At 34.4% G+C, this 13259-nt stretch overlaps 1 protein-coding gene across 1 annotated transcript in view; it reads right to left on the bottom strand.

Annotated features, from left to right (window-relative positions):
• Nucleotides 1-13259, bottom strand: part of LOC145248918 (uncharacterized) — a 424846-nt gene that overhangs the window by 157741 nt on the left and 253846 nt on the right. Inside the window, exons 20-22 of the mRNA XM_080110703.1 lie at nt 9162-9347; nt 5298-5495; nt 1150-1332 (exon numbers count right to left, since the gene is read on the bottom strand). Of these exons, the coding sequence (XP_079966829.1) occupies nt 1150-1332; nt 5298-5495; nt 9162-9347 (567 nt within the window). The remainder of the gene's footprint in view (nt 1-1149; nt 1333-5297; nt 5496-9161; nt 9348-13259) is intronic.

The raw sequence follows: 13259 nt of genomic DNA, 5'->3' as shown, positions 1-13259 counted from the left end.
AGCATGAATTGGTGAGTGATGTATTGCTATGGACTCCACGACACGGACGCGCAAGCAGAGGACGACCTAGATCCACGTACATCCAACAAATAGCACACGACGCTAGACAGGAAACTCTGGGTAGGAAGAGTCACATTGGTCCGGGCAAGGAGCCCGTGATGATGATGATGATGATGATGATGATGATGATGATGATGATGATGATGATGATGATCCTCGTCTTCTTGTTGTTTCACGTCGTTTCGGCCAACTATTCCTATGGCCTTCGTCAGATGGTTAACCGCGATTGGATAGGAACGCCGTATCTCCTAACCGTAATTACTGCCTTCCATAGTTGTTGTCTCACGACTATGGAAGGCAGTAATTGTTGAGGATGCAGTTAGGAAGTACAGCATTCCTATTCCGTCATGGTTAACTACCTGATGAAGGCCAGAGGAATAGTTAAATAACAACTTAAAGATGAGGAAAATAGTCTGCGATAAATAAATAAATAAATGAATAATACAATTTTCTCATCTCAATAAGAATTCCAATTAATTGAATTAAAAATTGGTTACTTCATTATTTTTCAATTTATCTAACAAAAAATAGTTGAAAAAAATACAACTTACTTATTTTTTTCACGTAAAAATTCGTTACAAGAATAAAACAGAAATTGTTACGGTAGGTTGTTTTTTTTTTTCGTTATTTATATTTTCTTCCTGGTGATAATATATTTAAATGTTTTCTTCAATATTTTCCTTGGGTAGCGTTGTTACGCATTGATAATCGGTGACGCTTGGAGAAAGCAGGTGGTTAGGGTTATGTTCCGAACACACCCGAGTAGTCAATTAGTTAGTTACGCCTTGTTCAAATTCTGCACCAGTATCCACTTTTTGAAAAAAAAAGTATATAAAACGTCAACAATTGGCAATAATGTTAAGTAGATTTTACCAACACGGTAAATGTGGTATTTTTGTTACTGATGTTAGTTTAAAGAATAGACCAAGAAAAAGAGAGCCAACCGCCGCCATACCCAATTTAAACTTTGTGCTATAAATTATTTTATAAAGGAAACATACTATTCTCATGCGAAAATAACTCTATTATAATGAACCATATATTCCTTGGTAATACATAAATATATACTTTTTTAATTAAACTATTTACCGACACAACGAGGCACAGTTCCATTCCAGTGAAGACTTCCATTATAACGACATTGCAGAGGATAAGGGTATTCGGGTACAAAACCAGGGCGAAGACAACGAAATCTAATCAGACTTCCTTCTTCGTATGAATCCCCGACTTGTTGTCCGTCGGCAGGTCTTCCAGGATCTTTACATGACAGGCCTGTTAATAAAAAAAAAGTTGAAATAAGTTTTCAGATATATGAAATACTAATAGTGGAGCTTAAATATATTTTAGTCGATGCAGATTTCGTATTTATAATTACAGAGCTAATTCTCTACTGAATATACATACATACATATATATATATATATATATATATATATATATATATGTATATATATATATGTATGTATATATATATATATACTAGCAGTTCTTCCCGGCTTTGCTCGGGCACTATGCACTGTGCATAACTTTATGTGCATATGTATATATTAAAAAGTGTGAATATATACGGTAATGCCTTTCTATATAATAGACTTCCTAAACTACCATAGAGAAAAGTTGGTAGAGACCGCAGACTTCAAATTTCTTTTAACTTTGACCCCAATTTTGCCCCTTAACATTTATTGTTTTGGCTTAAAATTAAATTAAAATGTTTGATCCATGTCCAAGTAACCTACATGTAAAATTTCAAGTGTTTAAAGTAAAAAATGGCGGAGGAGTCTGCAAAGGTCAACTCTGTCAACCATGACCTCTTGCCAGTCAATTTTCGCCCTAAACCTGATTAAAAAGCTTGCTGCATATCTGAGTTCCTTTTATGTAAAATTTCAAATGTTCATACCCAAAATTGGCTTAATAGTTTGCTAGAGACCGCAAAGGTCAAATCTTTAGAATGTTGACCTCTTGGGAGCCAAATTCTAAGCAAAAAAAAAACAATTAAAAAGCTTGCCTTATTTCTGCATGCACATTATGGAAAATTTCAAATGTTTAGACCAAAAATTGGCTGAGTAATTTGGTAGAGACCGAAGAGCTCAATTTTTTTTTAATTTGGACCCCAATTATGACCCCTTAACATTTATTGTGTGTGGCTAAAATCAAATTATAAAGTTAGATTCATGTCTAAAGAACCTATATCTAAAATTTCAAGTGTTTAGACTTAAAATTGGCGGAGGACATCGGTAGAGTTTTCAAAAGTCAACTGGTTGAACTTTGACCCCTTAAAAGACAAATTTCTGGCCGAAAACCGATAAAAAAGATTTTCCCAAATATTAGTAACCCTTATTTCAAATCTCGAGTCTGTAGACCGAACATTAACAGAGTTATTTGGTAGGAAAGTGTGCACAGACAGACACACACACAAACATTTTTACTTTTATAGATATATAGATATAGTACTGAATTCAAAAGTTTATGAAAATAAATTACATGGGTGACATCAGTTAGAATCGAAACCAAAACATCTAGCAGTCCAGCTGCGTTGCCAACCGTTTGAGCTAACTCGAAAGATAAATAATAAAGATTTGAAATTCACTGGTATTAATACATTTGTTTTGCGTTTGCAAAAGGGTGTTCATTCGGATGGTACTTATCTCAATAAAGACATTTTTGTTTGAGCCGAGTTATATTCATCAGGATTTTAAAATTAAAACCGTAAGAACTTTCTTGTCAACCTAATATGTACAGGTTCGTATCCTCGAAGGTTATGATTTGAGATCTTTGTCATTTTCTTCATCTATGACAAAATGTGAATGGCGTTTGAATTTTAATATTCGTGTGTACATGCTTTCTTCTCTGTAATGTTGTTTTTTGATATATTCAAAATTATAGCACCCTTATTCTAACGGATCATACATATTTTTTTATGTTTACTTTTCCAATATTTCAAATACAAATATTCAGAAGCTTTTTTTGTTTTTTTTTACTCATGTTCGCCCCTTACAAAGCATATCGCCAGTTGGAAGTAAGGGGATACTATTTGGGGGCCATGTCTAGGAAAGATACATCAAGATGTTTGTTTATGTTACATTTAAACTTCTGTATATCAGTACAGCCGTGGAAGCAGACATCAGGAAAGAATTCCAAAGTCTAGCTGTGCTAGGGAAGAAACTATTAGAATACGAACCTTTCTGGCATTTAGGGACATCAACAGTGAAGGGGTGAGATCTTATTGCTAAACGGGTTTGTCGGGTATATGTACATCGTGGGGGGGGTACAAGTGAAACGAGTTCATCAGAACACATTTCATTAAAATGTTTGCAAAAAAAAGCACAGTGATTCAACATTGTGACGATGAGACAGGGGCTGAAGCTTAGTTGATAAAGTGGGACCGATTAGATTGACAACTCTTTTTTGGACTTTATCTAAGAGTGAGAGACTAGTGGTAGATGCACCAGCCCAGATGTGGAAACAATACTCCATGCGTGGGCTAATGGTGGCCTCGTAAAGATACAGGTTACTCTCAGGCGAGAGTAGTCTACTAGCACGGTACAGAGAACTCACCTTCTTTGCAGCAGCCTTTGCAATATCCTCTACGTATTTGTTCCGGTTCATATTGCCGGCAAATATTAGGCCGAGGAGTTTGAATCATAGAATTCTCAGGTAAGGTGCTATTTATCATGGATATAGAGGGTTGGAGAGGCGTCTTGTAATTATTAAAGGAGAGCAGCTTAGTTTTACTAGCATTAAATGTTACCATTCATTTGCTGCCCCATTCCACTATAGTCGCGGGGTCATTTCCTAACAATTCTGCCATTGTCTTAGATTTATGTACATCTATTCTTCCCTCATGCATATCATAAAGAGTTGTATCATCAGCAAATATACCCATCTCGGACACAATATTATCAGGGAGGTCGTTTATGAATATCAGAAATAATAATGGTCCAAGGATCGACCCCTGAGGCACTCTCGCATAAATGTTATGTTGCTTGAATATGCGTCCGTCAATGACAACCTGTAGACTTTATTGTCTAAGAAGGATCTAATTATATTTAGTATACGTCTAGTTACACCGTACGATTTAATTTTTATTAGCCGCCCTTTTTGGCAGACTTTGTCGAAAGCCTTGCATATATAAAGGGCTACAGCATTGGATTCGTCCGCCTTATCCAGAACATGGTAAATGCTCTCAGAGATGACTGTTAAAATATCTGTAGAACTTCATTATCAGAATCCATATTGTTTGTCAGAGAGAAGATTTGTCCTTTGAGAGGTGGCGAACTAGTGCTTGATTAATTAAAGTCTAAAAGATTTTAGCGAAGAGGCGTGGGAGACTAATGTTGCGATAATTGAGAGGGTCTGTTCTTTTACCAGAATTCTTGTACACTGGTAACACAGAGGTCATCTTTCAGCTATTAGGGAAGCGAGATTCAGCAAGGCATTTATTGTAGAGCTTGGACAGTATGGGGGTTAGCTCAGCTGAATATTTCTTGATTAGTAATGCAGGAATGAGACCAAGCCCACAGGTCTTGGAGGTTTCTAAGATTTTATGATATTAGGGACGTGAGAAGGTGTGATTTGTATATCATCTAATGTAGCTTCAGTCCGCATAGGGCAATTTGGGAAAGAGTTATTTGTTGGCTCTAAGGTGCAGTTGGAGGCGAATCAACAGGCAAGCAGTTCTGCCTTCATTGCTGTGCATGTAACCTTCTGGTTGTTGCTCAGTGGAGGAATTACTGATTGCCCTTTATTCACTCTACTATTATAGATTTTCCAGAAATCGCGAGTTCTATATTTTGCGATTCAATGCGTTCCCTGATTATCTCAGCATGCTTTCTTTTGACTGTTGCTATTTCACCTTCACAATGATTTCTAGCATCTATGAATGTTTGTATTTGTATTTGATTTATGAATGTTTGTATTTGTATTTGATTTATGACGTACAAACCAGCGGAATGCATGTTTCTCTTCAAGAAACCGAGCTTGTATTTGTAAATACAATTTTATATGATGTTTTATAGAAAGGTAATATTTAAATTCACAGTGAAACAAAGTTTTATTATTTAATCTCATTTTTTAATGTGTGAATAAGAAGTCAACAATTTCTCCGTTGTCTTAAACTTCGAAGAAAATCAACTAAGGATGAAGATTAATTGTCAGGTAAAACACATTGATTTACGTGGACGCCTCTAATGAATATTTGTTCATATCTTCTTCCTGGACTACAACAATATAAGACTCACCGACACATGCTAAATCGTAGAAGTGCCATCGTCCATCTGTGCCGCATATCACGCTTTTATTATTTGGACCACTTCCGGTTCCAGTTTGATTAAAACCAGACAGACATTTGAACTCGAAAGAACAATTTACAGTTGTGCAATTGTTGTATTGGTAAGCTAATGCTCCGGATACTTTCTCAGGAATTCCACAATCAATGACTGTATAAAATAAAATAAAACAATAATTGTATAAAATTTTTAAAAAGTATTCAAAAATAAATATAACATTGGAATATATATAGAAAATATATAAATTTAAAATATGACGTTTCTGGAAATTATCACGACTGACAATGCAAATTATATGAGAACAAGACGGATTAGGTGATTGTGTAATTTTATGACATAGCTTTTATAGAAAATATTTTGGTTACTGTTATGGTGTAAATGTTGGAGAAAATAACGAGAAGACTCGAAAACAATGAAATGAATGATATATTTTAAATAGAAAATACGGAAACGATGTTATTTGACTGGGAGGTCCGCTCAACTAAATGATAAAGTAAAGTTACGACTCTCTCTCTCTCTCTCTCTCTCTCTCTCTCTCTCTCTCTCTCTCTTTCTCTCTCTCTGAGTCTTGGGTTCAAACTACTGGAAAGAAGAACCTGTTTACCGGAAATGATGTCAGGAACAGTCCATTGTCAGAATATGTAGGGGTGCCATCCCCAACAGTTATCTTCCCTTGGTTTCGAAGTTTGCCGCAAGCGGAATGCAGGGTTAATATAAACGGCAGTTTGTTAAATAAGCAATGACAGAATGACATAGTTGCCACTTATAACAACAAGACGTCTGTTTGTTTCCATGTACTTTGCGATTTTTACACATATTTGTATATTTCAATTATTTTGACACGAAATTGCTATTTTCATTTCGCAATTTTTAAAACAGTTTTTCCACTCTCCACTTTATGTAAGCAGTTTAGCACAACCTTGATTATATGTGCCTTTCGCAACGACCAATTAGACAGAACAATCCTTTCATTTTCATCTTCTTTTGTTTTGGTATGTTCTGTACGCCACCCCTTTTTCTGGGTCGTTCAGCTAGGAGCACGTATTAACTAACTATGTAAACTAAGAAAAGAATAAACTAAAATGTCGATTTTTCGATTTTTGACATATAAAAAAACGTTCCAAAAGTAACGCTTTCTATTTTTTATTTTGCCTGAATGGATCAAAAAATGATTGCAAATTGCATTGTTATGATGACTGAACGTATGCATTCATGACCTGAAAATTTTATTTCTTTGTTGCAGATATTTCTGGTGTTAGACTCCGCCAACCGATTATCACTTTTTTCCAGCATCTCGACAACTTTCTGTGTGAAAACTGCTTCAAAAGCCGATATTGTGCTGAATCGGGCTTCAATGACTTCATCTGTTCAAGGACTTCGGATTTCTATGCTGATAGGATACATAACCCAGTTTCTCGTTAGCAAAAATTTGTCGATTCTAATGGTTCTGATTTTATTAATAAAACTTATTATTAAAAGGGTTATGATCTTTTGAAGTGTAATGTAAAAAAAAAAAAACCAACATTATTTTGGCACTAACCTAATAGTTAAATATACCGGAACCAAATTATGATTCGTGCTGTTCAACATATGTATCAAGGTTGGAACGAGCGATTCTTTCTTCTTTTGCGACAAATTGTTTAAAAATTACAAAAACAAAGACCTTAACGCCCTTGTGACTAATTGACTTATGATACTCAACTTCCGTTTATTAGCTGAGATCATTTTCTAACCTCTCTGCTGCCAATCATTCTTGATTTATTCAACGGTGCCTCATGTTCATTTTTTTTTAAATTTTTCTTCCTTTGAAGATTGTAATGCTGGGTATGGGGCAGCAAAACCAGCTGCCAACATTGCCCCGCTTTTTTTATTGAAACCAACCGAGAGCTCTTTTTAGTATCCTCGCTGTTGCTTTAAGTGCAATTGTCTGAATCTCTTGCACTTGGTTCACCAGGAATATTAGTTAGGTAGCACTTCCATGGGAATAGGAGCTTTCATTATCTAACATATTAAACGTGTAATCCATTAGGTACAGTAACACATTACACAATAAAAATATAACTAAAACTAAAATACAGATAGTATTATCGTTTCTATCACACCTCGTTGTTTTCCTGACTCTTGTGTTCTTACTTCTTTTGTATACATTTTCTACATGTGAGTACTTAGTTCCGTTTGCTCGACTTTGCATGAGGTGTCATAGTCTAAATCAATCTTTCATCCATGTTGTGTACACAAGGACAAGCACAATATTACAATCTAAATACATAGTCTAATACTACTGAAGACTATAGAAGTAAAGCACCGAGCAGCGGGAGGAGGGTTATGTCATACATATTGTCTTTGGTTTAATTTATTTAAGCATGTAAATTATATCATATGGAATAGTTTAAGTTTGTATCTAATTACACATGTTTTGAGGGATCATGGAATATATATATAAGCTTCGAGCATATTGTTTTAAATTTTAAAAAGAAAACAGAGACACTAACGTCCTTGTGACTAATTACGATACTCAACTTCCGTTTATTAGCTGAGATCATTTTCTAACCTCTCTGCTGTCAATCATTCTTGATGTATTCAGCGGTGCCTCATTTTCATGCGGATGGGAGCTTTCCTTGTCTAACATATGAAACATGTAGTCCATTTGGTACAGTAACACATTACACAACAAAAATATAGCTAAAACTAAAATCCACGACACGTTACTTGTTACTTCCTCAAACTATGTAAAGTGATGATAGTATGGTGAATATAAATCACGGCCTGTTGAACCATTATAAAGTCGGTGCAGATGGTCTCAGCATAGTTAGGAGATAAATTCGTGGATTTCAGAGTGGCGAGAGAGATGTGGTTGGCAAAGCGCGTTGTGGACTTTTACAACAAATGCATAAAAACAACTGGCAAAGCAAATTGAGAATAGGGGTGTCTATATAGAAAATCAAATGAAGCATGTATAGTACCCCGTGAGTGCACAGTGAACAAGGCATAAAAAATGACTAAGTTCAGCATTTGCCCCTCCTTTCAAGCCCCAAATGTCCTCAGGAGACGTCAAATCCTGGTGAAAATAAAAAAGGTGCAGTTTATTATATGTAAATTTGAACCTTGCATCATGCAAAAAAAGAAAAAAAAAGAAATGATCAAGTCTATCATTTGTCCCTCTTCCATTTAGCCCCAAAAGTCCCCAAAGCCTTAAGATATTTAAATTTGAGTTCAGCACCATCGAACACTGCTAAATATACATACAAACAACATTTTGGACAAATATTGTAAAATAGTCCCAAAAATGGAGTGTTTTATTATCCCTAAAACAGCCCCTGGGGGACACCCAAGAGTTATCGCGAAGTGTAGACGAACAAAATTACATAGAAATCAGTTAGTTACAAGTTTTCAGAAAGATTTTTTTTTTAAATCCAAGGCATCATTTTTTTAATAAGCACAAAAGTGTCAATTTTAGCCATTTTAACCCGAAAGTCACCCCTAGGGGGGGCAACCGGAGTTTTCCTGGAAAATCCGTTCTGTTACTTTCTTTTACTCATCTGTTTTATTTTTGTGCAAAATTTCAAAAATTCCAATGCGTAGTTATTGAGAAAAAGTGCAGACAGACGAACGGACAACCGGACGAACGGACAAGGGTGAACTTACAGGTTCACCCTCCTTTAGGAGGAACCAATAAATTATGAAGCATAAAAATGTCGCTTATTTTGATAGTACTACTCCCGACTTCGTAACTCTTGGGCATTTTAATGTTTGGGTTGAAACATAACATGCCTTGTGTTTAGAATGACCCTCATAATAGGAACAATAAAAATTTACCTGGACATTCAGGGGAATCTCCGACAGTAGTAAAAGTTTTATTTTCCAGATCCCACACGCATGTCCTATACTTCGTGACTATTGTCCCATTATGTGTGCATTTAATTGTAATATTTTGCCCGTAATCAGACTCCCCGGTTGGATCCACTACTCCTGTTTTTGAAGTGACTGCACGGCAGCTTCCCCCTGAAAAATAAAAAAAAAACAATATATACATATTTATGTAGTCCTTAGATTATACAAAACATATATTTTAAATATATCCTAGCAGTGAGAGCCAATGATGCCCGGGATCGATCATCAATCAACAAATGTGTCACACACCCATGCTGTTATTGCCATCAAAATTGGTGAAATCGCTCGCATTTCAATCAAATTGATTGATTGCCTGCTCTAGTCAGGAAAAACTGGCGGTGCATAGGAAAAAGCTTCACATACATACCCGCAGTGACTTTGTCCACAATACATTGGAATCCACATTGAACTGTAGAGAACCTACTGTTGATTCTATATAATTTATATATATATATATATATATATATATAATGGCTTGAATTAAAGTTTAAAATGCAAAAGTCAAGTATTATGCTTAAATTCTGCTCTAAACAGAAAAATTAATTCTAAACGCGTCCTTATCATATCAAACATCCTACTGTTAATTTTATATGCCCGGCCATTCAAATCATTGTCATGGTTTTATTGTTATTTAAACATAAACATTCATTTCGAACGCGCCACTATCATACCAAAGAACATATTGTTAATTTTATATGTCTTGCGTTTCGCCTTACGTAGCAATGTGCAATAAAACGTCTTAAATGCATTTATGATATTAGGCTGTGTAAGGTGTTATTTCTTTCATCTGATTCTTTTTTTTTCATTATCGATTATCGGTACTTATCTAATACATCCCGATGCAAATCTAGAACACTGCCATATACTTAATGCACCTTCGCGTGAAATTTCACAAAAATCGACGAGCCGTTTTCGAGTTCATAGGGAACGAAATCACACACACAGACACAAAGTTTCTTTTTATATAATAGTAGAGGTTCTTATATAATATCGACGAACTACTTTCAAATAACAAGCTCAGTAAAAAGGCTTCCACTTCAGATCATATACATTGTTAAATCTAATTGCATTTTGATAAATGAACGAATCAAACCACGCTCTAATTATAATAATAATAATAATAATAATAATAATAATAATAATAATAATAATAATAAATCGAATTAAACATTGAATCAGCATTTTTAACGGTCAATAAATTCTGCTAGACATTTCTTGGCTCACTACAGCTTTCGTATTTCATTTCACATTTTCAATCAAAATGAGTTACCCATCGATTGGCCTTATCAATTGGTCGTTATGCTCTTATTTAATTGTTTACTTGGTGGCATCCCCATATGCTGATGAAAGATTCTACATTTAAAAAATATTATATTGTATATGAAAGTGTCGTACACAAAGAAATTTTTATTGTTTAAATTTTCGGAACATACGTATGTAAATAATCTTGAATTAGTTTATCCCATATATACTCTCTCCCCCACTCTCTCTCTCTCTCTCTCTCTCTCTCTCTCTCTCTCTCTCTCTCTCTCCACACACACATACATAAGCAACAATGTGTCGCTGTACATGTTTCAGTTAGCTCGTTACTAGTAACAGGAGATATCCTCAGGCGATATAGATTTTGTATAAGCTATATCGTCTGCAGAAATCTCTAGTTACAATAACTAGCTGACGTAAACATACTCATGTATATTGTATTGACCTCGTTAAAACTTCATTGTTTTTTTTTTGTTTTTTTTTTTATTACATTTTCACCCCAAACAAGGCACATTGCCACTTTGGTATAGGGGGCTACTATCAGGGGAAACATCTACTGGGGTACTATGAAGGGATTAGGGCAGCGAGATGTTGGTTCACGTTGCACTTGAACTTATGCATGTCAGTACAGTTGGGGAAGCAGTGACCCGGAATGGAATTCCAAAGTCTACAGTTCTGGGGAAGAAACTACTGGAGTAGAAGGATCTTATACATCTAGGGGGCACAAGTGCTTGCAGTTCTTCAGAGCAGGTTAGGTAGCTTTTGGAAAATACTAACCTTAAATCTTCTCTCTCTCTCTCTCTCTCTCTCTCTATATATATATATATATATATATATATATATATATATATATATGGGTATATAAATATATGTGTGTGTGTAATCTGTTTATTATACAAATATTATTGATTACATATGTGCATACATGTTTCAGTAAAATCTCGATTCAAGGACACGAATTCATCAGATCAAAAAATGAGGGATGTTGAAACGAGAGTCAAGATTATATTCGTTTTTTTAAGATATTCGGGTGTGGTTTACGCTCTTAAAGAAAGTGGGGGTGTACTTTGTGAATGTGAGCAGTAAGGGTTTTTGAAAGTAAACTGGTTGTTAATTTTACCATATGGACATATATCTTATAAATTAACAAACAAATAAATGTTTGAAAATGAGAAACATATAAACGCATAAAAAGCGATGAATAAAATGAATAAATAAATCGAGCTAGCAAAAAATAGATTGATAATGAAATCTCCACTATAAAAAAAAAAACAACCAGAAAAATCCTAAGGTATTAAAGGAACGGCGATAAGGGTATAATATTACCTCAGATCAAAGCGAAATCTTAGGATAATAAATAATCGCCAACTTAAAATAATACCAATACTTCTCCCCTGCTATAGCGTGACTGCCTTTACCACCCACCCCTACTCCCTTTCTTCACAGCATCTCCATCCAAAAACCCCTACTGCTAAAATTCACAAAGTGTACACCCACTTTCTTCCAAAGCGTAAACCACAGCAAAATATTTTATAAAAACTAATGTCATCGTGTCTCTCGTTTCAATATAGCTCCGTTTTTAGTCTGATGATGTGGTCTATTTGAATTGTGATTTCACTGAAACATGTATGCACATATGTAACTAATAATGTTTGTAAAATAAACAGACTATATACCAGATCTGTCCACCGTTGAACATTCTTCAATAACCACGAGGGTTCCATTAGATTTACATCTAGGAAACCAATCTATACAACTATTATACACACACACACACACGAACACACACACACACATATATATATATACATATTTATATGTATACACACACGTATATATATGCACACACATATTTATATATATATATATAAATATGTGTGTGTGCATATATATATACGTGTGTGTATATATATAAATATGTATATATATATGTGTGTGTGTATATATATATATATATATATATATATATATATATATATATATATATATAATATATAAAGCTGAACGCCTGTGCGTGGGTGTCTGGTCACGAATAGGCTCCTATATGGTTGACTATTTAAAAAAAAATTGATTACATACAATGAAAGAATATGTATTGAGGATCAGGAATGGGTATTATATTATAGTATATTATTAACGTTCTTATTAAAGTGAAAGCAAAAAAAAGTTGGAACTTTAGACAATTCTCGACACAAATTATTCAGAACTCGTTTTTTTTTCTTCTCCACTTGCACGTGGCACTCTTTCGAAAATAGATAAATAGATAAATAATAAAAAATAAGAACTTTACTTGTTATCATGTCAAAAGAAAGGAAATATCCTGCTCACGTTATTACGTGTCTTTTTAAAAAACATTTACATAACCTTTTTATTTTTATTTATATATCTGTTTAAGCAGTTTTGTCAGTGTACTAGAAGGAATTAAATTGATTACAACCCTTTCTGCGTGCTCTTTACATTACAATAATACAACACTGAATTCGACGGCGCAATACTACACCGTTCAATTCTGTAAAACTGAAACGACGCTGTTCTGCTTGAACGGGCGCCATTTTCTTCTTCTTCATATTTATATCGATTCTTTGCTTTAAAAAACTAAAGTAATTACGTGTTTACTTTTTTAATATCCGATTTTGCTGTTTCGGATTATTTTAATAAAGTAAGTAAAGCTTCATTATTTTTCAAAACTGTTTTTGTTTCTTTGTTTTTCGATATTTCGTCGATATTATTTAGTAAGAATGTTTAGCAGAAAAGCCAACAAAC

The sequence above is a fragment of the Euprymna scolopes genome, chromosome 27 (assembly GCF_053919585.1).
Source record: "Euprymna scolopes isolate OS-2025 chromosome 27, ASM5391958v1, whole genome shotgun sequence".
NCBI classification, from domain to species: domain Eukaryota; kingdom Metazoa; phylum Mollusca; class Cephalopoda; order Sepiida; family Sepiolidae; genus Euprymna; species Euprymna scolopes.
The sequence above is the reverse complement of the archived record's forward strand: the minus strand, read 5'-3'. Positions and strand labels throughout refer to the sequence as shown.